The 18,359-nt window shown below is 35.5% G+C and overlaps 1 protein-coding gene across 50 annotated transcripts in view; it reads right to left on the bottom strand.

The window, feature by feature from the left end:
* INPP4B (inositol polyphosphate-4-phosphatase type II B) overlaps positions 1–18,359 on the bottom strand; it is an 802,877-nt gene that overhangs the window by 162,964 nt on the left and 621,554 nt on the right. For all 50 annotated transcript variants that reach the window (XM_081543596.1, XM_081543565.1, XM_081543580.1 and 47 more), the window contains 3 exons: positions 16,957–17,087; positions 16,500–16,604; positions 5,101–5,209 (listed from right to left, as the gene is read on the bottom strand). In XM_081543596.1, the coding sequence (XP_081399722.1) occupies positions 5,101–5,209; positions 16,500–16,604; positions 16,957–17,087 (345 nt within the window). The remainder of the gene's footprint in view (positions 1–5,100; positions 5,210–16,499; positions 16,605–16,956; positions 17,088–18,359) is intronic.

The raw sequence follows: 18,359 nt of genomic DNA on the forward strand, positions 1-18,359 counted from the left end.
GAAGCTAATACAACATTGTAGGTACACTATATTTTAATAAGATTTTTTAATGGTTAAAATAGTAAATTTTATATGTCACCAGTATTTTATTACAACAAAAAACTTAAAAAACAAACAAACCCACCAAAAAATAATATATGAGTAATTAGCATTTTGGTTCTTACAAAGTCTCATCTCTAAGGCATGAAAAGCTCTATAATAGGCTTGGTTTTTATTCATTCATGTTATTCGGGCCCAAGCTTTCCCAGATCAAAATTCTTACTGCTTTATTCCCATCTTTGGTTCCATTTTGTAACAATTTAATGAGTGAGGGATTCTTTAAAGAAAAATTTCCGCGTAACAAGATGTAATTTTTTTCTTCTGTATTACAACAAATATTCCTTTGCATAGATTTTCTTTCCTCCTGATAGAGACTAATTGAGGTTCTATACATTTTTCAAGGTTAACTCACCTGTCCCGCTCTTTCTGTTTCTAGCCTCCACACCATTCTGTCTTCTCCTAGCACTCTTCACTTACATCTGTATCAATGGTTCTCAACCCTAGACACACATCAGTCTCACCCAGGAAGCTTTTAAAACTTAACAATGCCTGGGCTCCATTCCCAGGACTGACTTACTATGTCTAGGTTAATATCCCAGCATAGATAAAATATTTTAAAGCTCCAAAGGTGATTCTAATTTGCAGCCAAGGTTGAGCACCCCTGCTCTATATAATACTGACCTTACTGCATTATGATTATTTGTGAAACTTTATCTCCCACTGAAGTTTTTGGCACTTTAAATCAGACTTGTGTGAATTCCAATACCTGTTGAGTTTGATCTATGGAATCTACTCTGTGGAACACTCCAGAAGATCTAAAATTCAAGAAGACATTATCTCTTAGTTAAGGAAATCACAAACTGTTATAAAAGTACTGGACTAAAACAAACCTAGCACACCATAACTGTGACCTACAAAACTATATGGGAAGTAAAAATAAAACATTAGGATAAAGAGTCAGATCAACTTGAGAAATCAGGAAGACATGATGGAGAAAGTAGAGTCTTAGGATGGACCATGTGTAGAATTTTGAATAGGATTATGTATACGATTTTTACAGAGAGAAATGAAAAATAGCAGGGAGATAAAAACAGTAATTTTTTGCAAACAGTAACAGATTAAAGAAAGGGGAAGAGGTGGAAAAGTGAAATCCATTAAGAAAATAGTTTCTGTACCATAAAGAAACAACTTCAAGAGAAGGGGAAATGAATGTAGAAAGTCAGTGGGGTGAAATCATGGAGGTTTTGAATGCTCAATGAACGAGCATGGATTCCTTGATGGTTTCTGAACAGGGACCACTGTACTGAGACATTTGTGCTTTAAAAAAAAATCAATCTTCCTAATTAATTATCTTGGAGTCTTGAAAATACTTTTTATGTGATCTGAATTACATTATATGAATACTATAAGCAACGCTTTCTTATGTTAAAATGCTTTTCTTTATGTGGTCAATGTATTCATCAAAACATAGATCATGCAGGAACAGACTCATAAATTACATCTGTTCCTAGATGATAGTATTTCATTGGCTTAGCTGAAAAGAAAATAAATGAAGGGGAAATCGTAACAATGGCTGTGGTGGGTCTCCTAAAAACCTCTAAAAGACACAGCTATCTTTTTTTGGGCAGGGGAGGGGTTATCAAAAGAAAGAAACGGTGAAGAAAAGTTCTTTCACTTAATGTTATTTTCTGTCCTGCCAAATGTAAACAATGTCTCATATCATATAGTCATATTTATTTCTATATTACTGTTTGTGGCTGAAAAATGCAATATTTGTTGCTGAAAAGTTCTGAAGAAAATGATTTGATTAGTGTGATATCACTTTAGGCTTGACATGTTTGCTCAGATTATCGCTCAACTTGATGACGAGGCTGATACTATACTCATCTGGATATTGCCTCAATAAGCTGTATTTGTCCCACACCACTACCCTATACAGAGTATTTTTAAGATCTAGGCTAAGCTATTGTTTTAATTTTAAAAATGACATTTCATCAATAAAGTCATCAATAAAACAATGGGAAAAATAGCACATATGAAAAACCTAAAACAAATCAACATTTATGAGTACTGGACTCACGTTTTTATTTTAAATTTGATCTTAGAGCTCTGTGTGTTTGTGCATGTGTGTGTGTTTATTTATACATAAACATCCCAACGGGAAGTGAAGAACACTGGAGAATTCAGATACTCATGCAGATATTTAAAGCTCAAAATATTAGAGTTTAAATATACAACTTAACATTTGTCTTTGCCCATAGCATATAGTGATATTTAATGAAATTATATGGTTAGATTCCATGTTTCACATACACGTGCTTTATGTGCTCAAGTAAATTCTATGTACCCTGTGGGCATTTTCAACCTTCTAACTGTATTATGCACTTTAAAATTTGATTGCAAAAAATAGTGAATTCTCAAGATAGAGGCTTCTATAGTTCCAGACAAGATGGAATAAACACAATCTATTTTACTTTTCCCTCTAGTCACTAAAAACAAAAGAGAAGTCAAAGGACTAATAAAAGGGTAGCCCAACAGAACAGTAAGCTTTTAAGCATAAATGCCTGAGGGTGAATATCACAAACATAGTAGTACCCCTCCACTCAAAAGATGGTGCAGCAAAGGGATAGTGAGAAATATCCCTGCCCAGTCAAGCCCTCAGGCATAAACCTGTATTCTACTCTTCTTCTCATTTCACTAAACGGATGGCATCCCCTTCTCCATGGGGTTTGTCCTGAACTGACATCCAACCTCCATGCATTAAATAAGAGGTGACCCTCCTCTCAGAGCCTCTAGTTGGAACTCTGATGTCCACTCTCTGTTCCAATAGTAATGCTATGGAATCACTTTCTGCAGCAGAAGGGTTTGGGGGAAGAGTGTGACTATTCGTGGATAACACTAGGGAGTTTCTATGTGATAATGGGGCAGTTATTTATGATGACTATGGTGATGGTTAGTCTAATTTACATCTGTGATACAACCTCACAGAACTATATTCCCTACCCACTGCAAAACTAAAACCAAAATCAAAAACAAAAACTGGAAAAATCTTAATAAGAATGCAAACTAGTACAGCCACTATGGAGAACAGTGTGGAGATTCCTTAAAAAACTGGGAATAGAACTGCCATACGACCCAGCAATCCCACTGCTGGGCATACACACCCAGGAAACCAGAATTGAAAGAGACGCGTGTACCCCAATGCTCATCGCAGCACTGTTTACAATAGCCAGGACATGGAAGCAACCTAGATATCCATCAGCAGACGAACGGATAAGGAAGCTGTGGTACATATACACAATGGAATATTACTCAGCCATTAAAAAGAATACATTTGAATCAGTTCTGTTGAGATGGATGAAACTGGAACCCATTATACAGAGTAAAGTAAGCCAGAAAGAAAAACACCAATACAGTATACTAATGCATATATATGGAATTTGAAAGATGGTAACGATAACCCTATATGCGAGACAGAATAAGAGACATAGATGCATAGAACAGTCTTATGGACTCTGAGGGAGAAGGTGAGGGTGGAATGTTCTGGGAGAATAGCATTGAAACATGTATATTATCATATGTGAAACAGAACACCATTCCAGGTTTGATGCATGAGACAAATGCTCAGGGCTGGGGCAATGGGATGACCCAGAGGGGTGGGATGGGGAGGTAGGTGGGAGGGGGGTTCAGGATGGGGAACACATGTAAACCCATGGCTGATTCATGTCAGTGTATGGCAAAAACCACTACAATATTGTAAAGTAATTACCCCAACTAAAATAAATAAATTTATTAAAAAAAAAAAAGAACACTAGCTGATTTAATAGTATTGTATCAGTAGAAAGATAATTTCTTTAAAACAAGAGAGACATATATATATATATATACACACACACATTGCTAGCTTGTACATTTATATAACAGTACACCAGTTATACAATTCTAACTTATTTTAAATGCTTTCTTCCTGAACATCTGGACAGTGAATAACAAATATGTTATGTGATAAAGCTTTTTAAAATGGTTTTAGTTTTGCCACTCAGACTATTTAAAAGTATTACTAAACCAACTATGACTAAAGAATAACTACTTCCCCCTAACTTTCAAAATTGGAGTTTTTTGTTTTTTTTCTTGGCTGGCTGTGCACCTTGTGGGATATTTGTTTCATGGCCAAGGATTGAACATGTGCCCCCGCCGTGGTGGAAGCTTGGAGTCCTAACCACTGGACCACCAGGAATTCCCAAAATATGAGCTCTTAATTCAAGAAGAGTAACTACTTGAAAGGGAAAAGAAAGCTACCCTTCACACTTGGATAACACTCTTTAAAATTTACATGAGTATGGTCATAACCAGAGGATATAACAGGGTAAACTTGGTTGGTACATGTGGGGATAAACTACAGTACTAATGCAACATTTTAAAGTAGCTAAGAACAAAACAGAAGGTTGAGAAAGTAAATTAAAATTATAAATAACAGTGACAACACTAGTTTTTGTGTCTCTTTTTCCGTAAGGAGTAAAAAATTTCCTCTTTTAACTTCATCAGTTAAGTAATAGAGTTTTCTATGGATGGCTTTTTTTTTTTAATGGAATAATTAAATAATAGGGCAGTTAAATTTCTTGCCTCAGGCCACAGTGGAAATCACTAGCAGGGCCAGAGTTATAAATTAGGACTCATGATCTCCATTAAGTGTCTTTGCCTTCACAGAAAATTAGACTATGCTTTCAGCTAAATATCTGTCTGAATATCATTTCATTGAGCTACAATAATTGATACTAGAATACTATTTATTAGTAGGATGGCTTCCAGAAAAATTTTCTGCTAGTACAGTTCTACTCTATTAGTAATATGTTTAGTCATTTCAGCCATTTCATTTATTCTAATTTCTGTTCAAGTTTTTTTGTTTTTGAAATATAACAACTATAAGTTCCTGAATGGGAAGGCTGGAGATGTCAAGAACTATTCATTGTGATGGATCAAGCTTATTTATCCTAACTTGGTATACAGAAAGCCTTCCCCAAAGGGAAGATAATATCATGAATGCATTCTGTTGTCACTTACTTTCTTCTCTCCGCTTCAAATCTATGCAGGAGTTTCCGAAGACCACCATTCTTAAATCCCTGAAAATGGGCAGCTGGGGCTCCCACAGTGATGACGTCGTAGAGAGCATCTGTAACAAGAATGGACAAGGAGATGAACACTTTGCAAACATTTATCTCCAGCATGCTGTTTGCATTGAAGCGTTCACACTGTGGGAAGTGTGAGGAATTATTCTGTTTAATTTTGCAGGAATAACAATGAACTCACATCTCAAGGGGGCAAGACGAGCTAATCAATCTTTCTAAAAGCCACCTGTGCATCTAAACAAGTTATAATATTTGCTTGATTTATGACTACATCTTAATTATATACTATCGTGTAGAACAGTATGTTCTTTCATTCTTCTATATACTTACTGAGATAACACATTAATTGGTCTTTTGTGTATTTTACTTCATTGTGTTTTGCATCATTTAATTTGCAATCATATTGAAATTCAACAATAATGAACAATCTTTCAACCAAAAGTTGCAGAGAAAAGAACCAAAATATTATGGTACTTTGACTCAAGGACAAAACAGTACTGGTGCCTTTAAAAAAATCTATACACCACAGTTTTTTGGCTGTGTATACTATATCACACAATTTTGAATGCATGCAATTGAATTTTGCAATTTCCTTAGGTGGCATAGAAAGAATACAGAAAATATCTTGATCTATTTTCCAGTGAGATATTTTGTTTTTTTAATAATAAAAAACCCATACATTTAAATTGAAACTCAACCCTTTGATCTTGAAAGCCATCAAGTTTGATACATATTAAGTTTACCACTTCAAAACATGCCATCATCTTACATTCTAATGAAAAGAATCCATATAAGAAGAAAGACGAAGTGAATGCCCTCTTGTTAAACCACATTTATTTGAGAAATCTAATTTCATAGTAGATTCTTTTCAAATTGATTTTGATATCGACACCTTGGTTGTTTTTCCAATCTCATTTACAGGGAAAACATAAATTATTTTATTAGCTTCAGGTAAATACCATGATTTTTTCATAGTGGGTCAAGCCAAATACACCTGAAACAGTAATTTTTTATCTAAAAAAATTAAATAAAATAGGTCCTCAAGTGAAAAGACTTCAGCTGCATTCAGAGAACTCAAGGTCACAAAAAAAAACCCAGAAGTACAACCCAAACTAAACAGCCATTAAGGCAGATACTGAACAGTCACTTAATTGACTGCTGGAGTGCTGAGCTTGTCTTCTTTTAAAAAATCACTAATCAACTGAAAGTCCTGCTAAGTTGCTTCAGTCGTGTCCAACTCTGTGAGACTATGTACTGCAGCCCACCAAGCTCCTCTGTCCATGGGATGTTCCAGGCAAGAATACTGGAGTGGGTTGCTGTGCCCTCCTCCAGGGATCAAACCCACATCTCTTATGTCTCCTGCGTTGGCAGGTGAGTTCTTCACCACTAGCACCACACCTGGGTAGCCATCTTTTCTTAAACTAGCAACATATTAGATTTGTGTGAAATTTAAGGTTTCTTAGTCCAGAGGATTTTAACCTAAGATCTAAGAAAAGGGTTCTAAGGTGTTCACAAACAGACGTTAATTGTCTTAGTGACTCCGTTCTCCTCCATGGAAGTGGGGATCACGGCTTTCTCAAGTCATCGTGGGATCACTCAAAACCACCAACACGAAATTCTAGTTCACTTTCACTTATCTGATGAGAAACTTGAGGACCTTGAGTAGTTGTCTGCTTCATCTAAAGTCTTAAAGACCTTATACCCAGGGATTTCTGACTTCCAACCCAGGAATGGAGAGTGAGGACTTTAAGTTACTGACTGGACTCTAGGTCCGTGGCTCCATATAACAGCTCTGCTAGGTATAAGTCGGAGTAGGCAATGGCACCCCACTCCAGTATTCTTTCCTGGAAAATCCCATGGACCGAGGAACCTGGCAGGTTACGGTCCATGGGGTCACTAAGAGTCAGACACGACTGAGCGACTTCACTTTCACTTTTCCTTTTCATGCACTGGAGAAGGAAATGGCAACCCACTCCAGTATTCTTGCCTGGAGAATCCCAAGGATGGCGGAGCCTGGTGGGCTGCTGTCTATGGGGTCGCACAGAGTCAGACACGACTGAAGCGACTTTGCAGCAGCAGCAGCAGCAGGTATAAGTTGTGCAACACTGGGAAAAGTATACAATCTCTCTATGTCATGGTTCTTCTGCTAGAAAATGGAGTGGGAAGTAGTTACAAGAAGTTAGCATTCAGTAAGTACTATCTATCATTATTTTCCGAATAGAAAGAAATCCTATCAATTAAGCATAGAAGGCTGACATTTTAACTTTTGCTATTTCTCTAAAAAAAAATAAAATTTTCAGTCTGAAAAGGAAAGTGATAGTGAGGCTCAGTCTTCTGAATAAGATCAGTTTGTGCAACAATTTAAACTACCTGCAGGTGGTGGGGGGGAACATGATGCTGCAATGAATTACACTACATTTCTGCTAAAACCTGGGTGATCAGCAATAGCAACAATATACCAAAGTGACTAAGAACATGTGGATAACTCCACATGTCTGATCAAGCACAAATTAAACACATTTCAAACTCAATTTTCCAAAAGAGACGTCTATGGATTTTTATTAGATCCAAAAAAACTTGTGGCCTCTCCAACACCACCCAACAAGAAGAGCAAGAATGAGGAAAGTTGACATATGAGGGAAAAGAACAGTTTTTGTTTTGTTTTTTGTTTTTTTGTTTAAGAGAGAAGTTTTAATTGATGGAGATTAAATTGTGGAAAATTCTTAGAGATGGGAATACCAGACCACCTTAACTGCCTCCTGCAAAACCTGTATGCAGGTCAAGAAGCAACAGTTAGAACTGGATATGGAACAACAGACTGGTTCCAAATTGGGAAAGGAGTATGTCAAGGCTGTATATTGTCACCCAGATTATTTAACTTATATGCAGAGTACATTATGCAAAATACTGGGCTGGATGAAACACAAGTTGGAATCAAGATTACAGGGAGAAATATCAGTAACCTCAGATATGCAGATAATATCATCCTTATGGCAGAAAGTGAAGAGGAACTAAAGAGTCTCTTGATGAAGGTGAAAGAGAGTGAAAAACCTGACTTAAAACTCAACATTCAAAAAAACTAAAATCATGGCATCTGGTCCTATCACTTCATGGCAAATAGATGGGAAAACAATGGAAACAGTGACAGACTTTATTTCCTTGAGCTCCAAAATCACTGCAGATTGTGACTGCAGCCATGAAATTAAAAGGCACTTGCTCCTTGGAAGAAAAGTTATGACAAGCCTAGACAGAGGCAGAGGCATTAGCAGAGACGTTACTTTGCTAACAAAGGTCTGTGTAGTAAAGTGAAAGTGAAGTCACTCAGTCATGTCCAACTCTTTGTGACTCCATGGACTATAGCCTACCAGGCTCCTCCGTCCATGGGATTTTCCAGGCAAGAGTACTGGAGTGGGTTGCCATTTCCTTCTCCAGGAGATCTTCCCAACTCAGGGATTGAACCCAGGTCTCCTACATTGTAGGCAGATGCTTTACCATCTGAGCCACCAGGGAAGTAAAAGTAAAAGCTATGTCTAGTAAAAGCTATGGTTTTTCCAGTAGTCATGTACAGATGTGAGAGTTGGACCATAAAGAAGGCTGAGCACCTAAGAATTGATGCTTTTGAACTGCGGTGTTGGAGAAGACTCTTGAGAGTCCCATGGACTGCAAAGAGATGAAAGCAGTCTATCCTAAAGGAAATCAGTCCTGAATATTCATTGGAAGGACTGATGCTGAAGCTCAAGCTCCGATACTTCGGCCACCTGACACGAAAAGCCACCCCATTAGAAAAGACCCTGATACTGGGAAAGCTCTGAAGGCAGGAGAAAGAGATGACAGGGGACGAGGTGGTTGGATAGAATCATTGACTCAATGGACATGAGTTTGAGCAAGCTCCATGAAGAACAGATTCATGTCAATGTATGGCAAAAACTATTACAATATTGTAAAGTAATTAGCCCCCAACTAAAATAAATAAATTTATAAAAAAAATAAAATAAAAATGAAGAACAGAGAAGCCTGGCGTGCTGCAGTCCTTGGGGTCACAAAGAATCAGACACGACTGAGCAACTGAACAACAAAAACAAAACTGACTTACTTTTGTAAAATTTGCAAAACTATTTGTGACCACAAACATGTTGCTAAGGCCCCTTTTAGGGTCTTTTAAAGAAGCCCATACACATGAAAAGGCTTGAACCTAAGCTTTGTTAGCTTCATGGAGAATCTGTCTCTTCAACTTATCCATAGTTTTATGCATTCTCTGAAGCTACTTCCTAGGAACAGAAACTTTCTCTTTATTCATCCATCTCACTGAAATGTTGGGAATCCTAGTTATCTGTGCAGGAACTAAGAGACTTTGAAACAGTAGATAAAGGAAGAGAACCAAGTGACTCAAACACTTTCCACTCAAAAAAGAGCCAATTATTTATCTTTAAATCTAAATGAAAAAACTATCATTCTTTAAAATTCATCTATAGTTAAGAACCTCCAAAGTTATGAACAAGCTCTTTCATATCCAAAATTCTGACTTTTATTCTATTCTATTTTCTATTTATGAACTCACTCTTTTAGGGTTTTAACACTGTATTTTTACAGAAGCCTATAAAATCTCCATCTCTGGCTAGATCTGACTTCTTCCACACTAAATTACCAGTTCCTAACTTGTCTTATGAACTTCTCCGAATGTCAGCCAGCTATTAAGCTTAACTTGTTCTGGCTTAAAAAAAAAAAACTCTTAGATGTATTTTACATATTCAGATTTTATAAAGATAAATTATTACAAAACATATTAGTGATAAACTGATACAGCCACTATGGAGAACAGTAGGGAGACTCCTTTAAAAACTAAAAATAGAACTACTCTGTGATCCAGCAATCCCACTACTGGGCATATACTCAGAGAAAACCATAATTTCAGAGGACACGTGTGCCCCAGTGCTCACTGCAGCACTACTCACAACAGCTAGGACAGGGAAGCAACCTCAACAGAGCAATGAATAAAGAAAATCTGGCACTTATATACAAAGAAATATCACGCAGCCATAAAAGGAACAAAATTGGGTCATTTGAAGTGACATGGATGGACCTAGAGAGTGCCATACAGAGTGAAGTAAGTCAGAAAGAGAAACACAAATATTGCATATTAATGCATATATGTGGAATTGAGAAAAATGGTATAGATGATCTTATTTGCAAACCAGAAATAGAGACACAGACAGAGAGAACAAATGTATAGACACAGGGGAAAGGGGAGGGATGGGATGAATTTTGAGATTGGGATTGATATACATACAATATTGATAGTATGTATAGATACTATAGTATAGATGACTAACAAGAACCTACTGTATAGCTCAGGGAACTCTACTCATTGCTCTGTGGTGACCTAAACAGGAAGGAAATCCAAAGAGGACGTAAACATGTGTGCATATATATATATATATATATAAAAGGATTCACTTCGTCATAGAAACTAACACAACATTGTAAAGCAACTATACTCCAATAAAATTTAATTTAAAAATAAAATTGAAAAATGTTATATATTCTAAAATGCTCACGGAAGTCAGTTATTCATTCTATTCAACAGCATATTTTAAATATATCCTAGGAACAGTTTTATTCCTTTAAATTTAGTTAGAATTAGCTGCAACTGATTGTTTTTCTCTAGGAGAAATCACCTATACAAAGAAAGAATCAATCAAAACATTAAAATTCTAAGATAATCTGATCAGTGATATTTGTCTCATTTTAAGATGTTCCTCATTTTATCCTCCTTATATTATCTTTTGTGATATGAATAGCCCTGAACTTTCAGATTTTTGGTACTGAGACAATTATAAAAATATAGACGGGCATTTTATTTTATAGGAAAGTTAAGCACTTTATAGGAAAAAAGTTTCCGTTTTATAGGAAAAAAGTTAAACTTTCATAGGAAAATTATTTTATATAAATGTTATAAAATCTTATTCTTTTAAAAAAATAATATGCATATTTTCTTTGATATTTTATATTTCAAAACTTCCTTGGCTTTAGGAAAATGGCATCTCGCGCACCATATGAGGAAAGTGGAGTTCAAGCTATTTAGTCTCCTTAAGCTAAAGATACTAGGTTGTTTGAAATCTAATAGTAGGGCTGCCTTATAGCCTTTTAAAAGCCATTTATTAATAAAATGAAATAATAAAGTCTTTTTTTTCCCCAGAAGATCTCTTTCAAATTCCTACAACTATAAAAATAGTGCTGATAAAAAAAAAAAAATGTAGACCTGCTGATCTCATGTCAAGGAACAATTTAAACATAAAACCCGACTTTAAAATGGACCACAAAATGAATTGGATATGAATCACAAGACAATAGGGAATTTTAAGGGAAATCTGTTTCAAAATAGTCTGAGCATGTTGGCATCACCATTAAATACATCTACGAGAAAATTGTGCTTCATTGGTAAGGTGATATACCCAGGTTCTTGACATACAGAAACCAGGGAGCTCTTAACAGCTCCTCCTGTGTAGAGATTAGAAGAGTAAGGGGCAGAAAAGTCAGCTGACTCATCCATATTACACAGTAAATCCAGGCCGACCTTGCACCTGATTCTAACTGTTTATAGTATAATACAGTAGTTTCTTTCTTTTTTCCTTTCTTTCTCTTTTTCCTTCATTTCTTCCCTCCTTTCTTTCTTTTCTTCCTTCCCCCCTTTCTTTTCTAATATACTATTACATATGTATAACATGTAAAATAAACATAGAATATCACAAGAATCCATAATGTATAATATTCACAACTATTTTTCTATGACAGGAAAATATACTGGAGAGACAAACTGTCTTCTTCATTTCAGGGATTTGTGTTATTGTAGTCAGAGCTGCTAAGATCCCTATAGTAGTGGCTATTCTATTTGCTGCATTTAAGCAATGGATAGGGATAAAAAATTAACTTAATGGGTCTGGGGGCACCTGAAGTTAAATGAAGTTTATTTCATTTGTCAGTATGAGACATGACAACATTAGTTCTGCTCAGTTACTTGTTTCAAGAGCTAGACATTAGCCTTGTCTTTGGTGAATCTGTCTGCTACTGTTTGCAAAACTACCTCTCCAAATATAGCAGATAGATTAATCAAATGTGGATAGATGCAATTTGCTAATGGTAAGAATGAAAATAGTTGTAAACTACATTCAAATAATTCACCAGTGAAATACCAAGGCTTAGCTAATCTTACTTGCATCATTACCTTGCAAAATGTTGTCTGTAATTCAGCTAAACATTCAAATCAGTAACTATAGATCTTAAATACATTTAACTATGATTCATTTAATCTGCTATTAAAAAATATGCTATATAAGTAGAAAATTTGGTTGACTACCATTTATAACTTTTAAACTTTATACTTTGCAAATAAAGAAAATCAAAGCTCAGAAAGGTTGTAAGTTTAGTCAAACTAGGAAAAGGAAGGCATAGAGCCCCCAAAAGTCAGTCAAGTTTTTAATTTCTATGATAATATAAAGTTGGTGATCTAGTCTATAAAGCACCTATTTTAACTGAATTTCAATTTAAAATAATGTTTAAAATTACAAAAACATAAATATTTTACTACAAATTTTATATTTAATGTTACATGTAAGACATGCATGTCATATATATATATATATGATATGTGAGTAGCCTTGGGGGAAAATTTATACGTAATACAATTCAGTACTTTCAAATTAATTTTTGGGTGTTAGATCTCTAGTCCTTTTGCACATTTTTTTCCTTAAGTGTTCAAAGAAAGAAATCAGTCTTTCTGAAAACATGTGAAAAACTCTCTGGTTGAGTTGTACCCTAGTTCTCTCACCTGCCAATGCAAGAGACACAGGAGACGTGAGTCTAATCCCTGAGTCAGGAAGAACCCCTGAAGGAGTAAATGGTAACCCATTCCAGTATTCCTGCCTGGAAAATTCCATGGGCAGAGGAGCCTGGCTGGCTACAGTCCATAGGGTCGCAAAGAGTTGGACATTAGTTAGTGACTGAGCACGCACACCCTAGTTCTGTAACTTCAGAATCTTAGCTTTACTCTCTACTCTTTGGTATTTGTCATCATAAATAAGAAATTCTTTTATGTATCTTATTATGGGTTGAATTGTGCCCACCCTCCCCTCAGAAAGGTATTTTACAATATGACCTTAATTGGAAATAAGGTTTTCACAGATGCAATCAAGTTGAAATAAAGTCATTAGAGCAGGTCCTAGTCCAACATGACCTAATCCAGTATGTCCTTAAAGGGGACATTTGGACATTGAAGCAGACACAGAAGGTGACATAAAGACATAAAGGGGAACGGCATGGAAAGACCGAAGATCAGGTGATGTATTACCAAAGAAAACTAAAGCTAAAGAGTAAGCTAAGATTAAGTTTCAGAGGAATCATGGCTCTGCCAACACCTTGATTTTCAACTCCCAGCCTCCAGACTGTGAGTTACGACATTTCTGTTGTTTATGACACCTGCTTGGTGGTCCTTGTTTTGGCAGCTGTAGGAAACTGATACGTATCTCACTAAACTAAGCAGAAGAAATTTAGTTTGCTTTTTCAAATGTCTTTATTTTAGTTGCCAGTTCCTTTTACATTGCAGAAACAACAATTAAATAATTAAATGCCTTGTATCATACCAGTTCACTCTAGTCTATTTTCAGATATTAACTTGGAAAAAAACAGCATAATGTAAATGGTCCTTTTGTTTTTAAGAAGTAAGTAGAATGTAAAAGGTCACTTAGCTAATAATTTCTCTATGTATACTGGAAGTATTTTAAGGATCATCACCAAATATTTGAATGGATATTTAAGTATAAATTCATATCAATTTGTCTCCAACAGACTACCTGGTTTAATGATACTGCTATCCATCCATAGCTATAACTTGAGTTATCATCTTCTCTCTTCTTTTTATTCCATCTGTCATGGAACTTGCAAGTGATGATTTTTCCAAAATGGCTCTCTAAATCATCATTTCTCTGAATCTGGCTACTTTTTTGGTTGAAGATTTCAATGTGTCTTAATAGCTCTCAACTGATCCCTTTCCTCCAATTTTAACTGTCATGAAAAAACTGACCATCTGTTTTGTTCCAGTGATGGCAACTATAGCATGTATCATAAAAACTATTATTGTTGATTCTATATGTTTTATATGCTCTAGCTCACTTAACCAGGACAGGAACAACACTGCTTAGAAAGATTAAATAACAGGCTTAAGATCAAACATAAAGGGGTAAAGCTGAAATTCTGTTCTACTCCAAAATTTATAAACTTGCTACTATATCATAAAAGTCTCTTCATATTGGCTATTAGAAAAAAAAATATGTTGGTTGCCAGATAGATTTTGAATGTCCTAGCTTCTTTAAGACTTTGTTTTTGATGATTTTTAAAAACCATTAGATGTTGTTATGTTCAAATTATTAACAGACACAAGTAATCAAGGAAGAGCTTCTAAATGCCTTAGGGCCAATCCATCTTGCTTTTAATTCAGTGCTTTCATTTGACATAATTTTTGGTGAACAGAACGCATGTTAAAATTTCAGATACTTGATAAGGTATATGATAATGCAATTATAATTATAATTAAATATAAATAATCAATATAATTATAATATATTTATAATACAACAATGGGCTTCCCTGGTAACTCAGCTGGTAAAGAATCAACGTGCAATGAGGGGGACCTGGGTTCGATCCCTGGGTTGGGAATATCCCCAGGAGAAGGGAACAGCTACCGACTCCAGTATCCTGGCCTGGAAAATTCCATGGACTGTATAGTCCAGGGGATCGCAAAGAGTTGGACATGACTGAACAACTTTCACTCACATCAATAATACAATCATATGTCAGAATGATTTTAATTGCATTTGAACTTGTATGTTAGCTGGTTGTGTACAGACAATCAGTATGCACAAACTTATACAAACTTTTTTGATTACAAAACTTCAGGTAATTTTAAAGCAGACAGATTTCATTTTAACTTTTAAAAAAGCCTAACCTCTCTATTTTGAACTGTGGTGTTGGAGAAGACACTTGTTGGAGTCTCTTGGACTGCAAGGAGATCCAACCAGTCCATCTCAAAGGAAATCAGTCCTGAATATTCATTGGAAGGACTGATACTGAAGGTGAAACTCCAATACTTTGGCCACCTGATGCGAAGAACTGACTCATTGGGAAAGACCCTGATGCTGGGAAAGATTGAAGGCAGGAGGAGAAGGGGATGACAGAGGATGAGATGGTTGGATGGCATCACCGACTCAATGGACATGAGTTTGAGGAAGCTCTAGGAGCTAGTAATGGACAGGGAAGCCTGGCGAGCTGCAGTACATGGGGTCGCAAAGAGTCAGACATGACTGAACAACTGAACTGATTGAACCTCTCTATTGTGACAATGGCTACAAAACTGTGTGTTAGAATGCTCTGTAGATGCATCTGTGAATGACTATGTGCACGTTTGTATGTATATGTTGATAGACTTAGCATGAAAGATTGACAATCTAAAGGAACTTTTGGCTATCTAGGAAGGTGAGTAGGATGACCATAGAATTTATTATTCACACAGAGAGAGCTTTGAGAGGTAAAGGATGTGGATGGCATCGTTAACAAAGATGCTGGACAAACATCATAATATGGTCCTTTTGCTGATAAATAGTGGCAGATGGCTCCCCCAAATAGTCACAAAAAATGATTCTGCAATAAGTTAAAGAAAAAGGGAAATAAGAAGAAAACTTAAAATATAGTTTATACTGAGAAATGGCAAGGAATTATGTAGCAGCAACATCTTATCATTCACTCTAGAGCTATTTAAGTATGTTATGAAAATTTATGTGTATTTTCTTGAAAAATGTATCTCAAAACTGAGTCCATCAAATACTCTACCACTTTCTGATAAATCCACTTCTCCTAGAGAAGGGGGTAACCCTGTTGATAGTCACCACAAGTCAGAGAAACAGCCCATCAGTCCACCTTTGGACTTTGGTTTCTCAGGGTAGATAAAAAATGAACCAGTCTTGTTTTACCTTTTTTTATAATTCAAATAGTAGCACAATGGGTAGCTATTAGGAATCGCTGAAAATACTTAAGGAAGCTAATACTTATTTTGTATAGTTACTGGCAACTCAGTTCAGGCACCATATTTACAAAGCATTGTCCAGAAACACAGCAACGAAAATATAATGGTTTCTTTCGCAGTGTTGAAGGTAATTATCAGCTTCAATTGTTTCATTTTCATCTTTGTATAATTGCTAGAATTTTAAATTCTTCCAATAGTCAAGCCATTTAAAGAAGTACACACCAACATAATTGTCCACTTGAAAAATAAAACTATATCCCTACCTTTCAAGTGAGGGCTGTGTACATGCATTCTTTGCAGATGTAGATTTATTGGAACAAATTCTAATGTTTTTTCTCCTTTGCTGCTGCTTGATTTGAAAGAGGACCCTAGGTGGAAAAAATTGAACATCATTAGTAAGTAAGTATGTGCATGTGTGTGTGAGTGCACAAACAAGTGTCAAAAAGTCCATCTGATGTAAAAGTTCAAAAGAAAAATATTTCCTGCATGAGCTGCTTTTTTTCCCTCAGAAATTTAACTTAAAAATTCTGTTACTCCTAAAATGATGCCATGAGGGAAAATAGTGCAATTTTTTTCCTTTTGCTTTTCATGCCAAGATGATAGAGTTGAAAATAAAAAAATTTTGGCTTTTCTACATTCATAATAATACTTATGATTGCTTTCACATAACATACATGAAATTCATTTCACTTTGAATATGTGAAGTCATTGATTTCACACCTGTTTCCTTGCTGAGTTCTGTCAGAATGTCTTGGTACATATTCACCATTTGATCACAGTGAGTAAGGACGTTTTTTCGTAGATTGTCCCAATGTGGAGAAAGCTCACCAAGTTCTTTTAGCTCCTGGTTTCTGTTAAGTATGGAAAAGAAGAGAAAATATTGATTTTTATCTTAAATCCACACATACAAAATGCTTTATCAGGGTTGCCAAACTAATTGACTGACTATCCCTTTCAGGAAAACTTTGTGCTTATTAGGAAAAAAATTAACACGAAGGAAGGTATGAATCATTTAGCCCACACAAAAATTAAAAGTTCAGTATGCTCAGTCAATTCAGTCATGTCTGACTTTTTGTGACCCTACGGACCATAGCCCGCCAGGCTCCTCTGTCCATTGGATTTTCCAGGCAAGAATTCTGGAGTGGGTTGTCATGCCCTCCTCCAGGGGATCTTCCTGACCTGGAGATTGAACCCACATCTCCTGTGTTGCAGGTGGGTTCTTTACCACTGGGTCATCAGGGAAGCCCGCGGTTCTATATATCAAGAAACAAAACATACTTAATTTATTGACAAAAATTTTCACAAAAATGACAAAGACTTACTACCCTTAACATATAGAGAGGCCATTCAGTTTTTTTTTTTTTTAATCATACTAAACCTCAATAGAAAAATAACTAAATTCTAGCCTTTGACTATTCAAAATAAAATAATCTGGGACGAGCTATCTAGCCATGTCTGAAGCTATACAGATAATCTAGTTTATATATAATATAGCTGTAATTCTTTTAAAGCCCATAAATAACATGATCAAGTATGACTTTATTGGTCTTAATTTCTGTCAAGGACAATTTAAGTAAATACTATATGCCTATATTTTGTCCCCTTTTTATCAAAAGACCTAATCAAGTCATCTAGGTTTTAATTATTAACTTTTATCTAATTCTCTACCCTTTAGCCAAGCTAATGCCTTTTTAAATTATAATGATAAATGATTTAATATGCTGCTTGGTTAGATTTCTTATTCATTTCTGTAACCTTTTACCAACAACATTTTCATGAGGCTAATTTAACCTGCAATAATGAACCATCTTTGCTATTTTGGCTGTGAAACATGCTAAATACCAAGCTAATAAATTCAGAAGATGTAGAATCTTTAACATCCTGTTAAATGCAAGAATAATGGATGGTGTGCAAAAATGTGACTTGCTTTCAAATGCTTATAGCTGCTTTTGTTTTGTTTCAACAGGAATGCAATATAGTATTGCTTCATCTTCCACCTGAGGTCTTTATAATTTCTGTGGACATTAATCTCAGTCTCAACTTTTCCATAGATTAGCTTTCATCACACAACATTCACAGAGGTAATTAATCAATGGACAATTAGAGTAAAGGAAGTTCATGAC

The sequence above is a fragment of the Giraffa tippelskirchi genome, chromosome 11 (genome assembly GCF_054371585.1).
Source record: "Giraffa tippelskirchi isolate mGirTip1 chromosome 11, T2T-mGirTip1v1.2.pri, whole genome shotgun sequence".
NCBI lineage: Eukaryota > Metazoa > Chordata > Mammalia > Artiodactyla > Giraffidae > Giraffa > Giraffa tippelskirchi.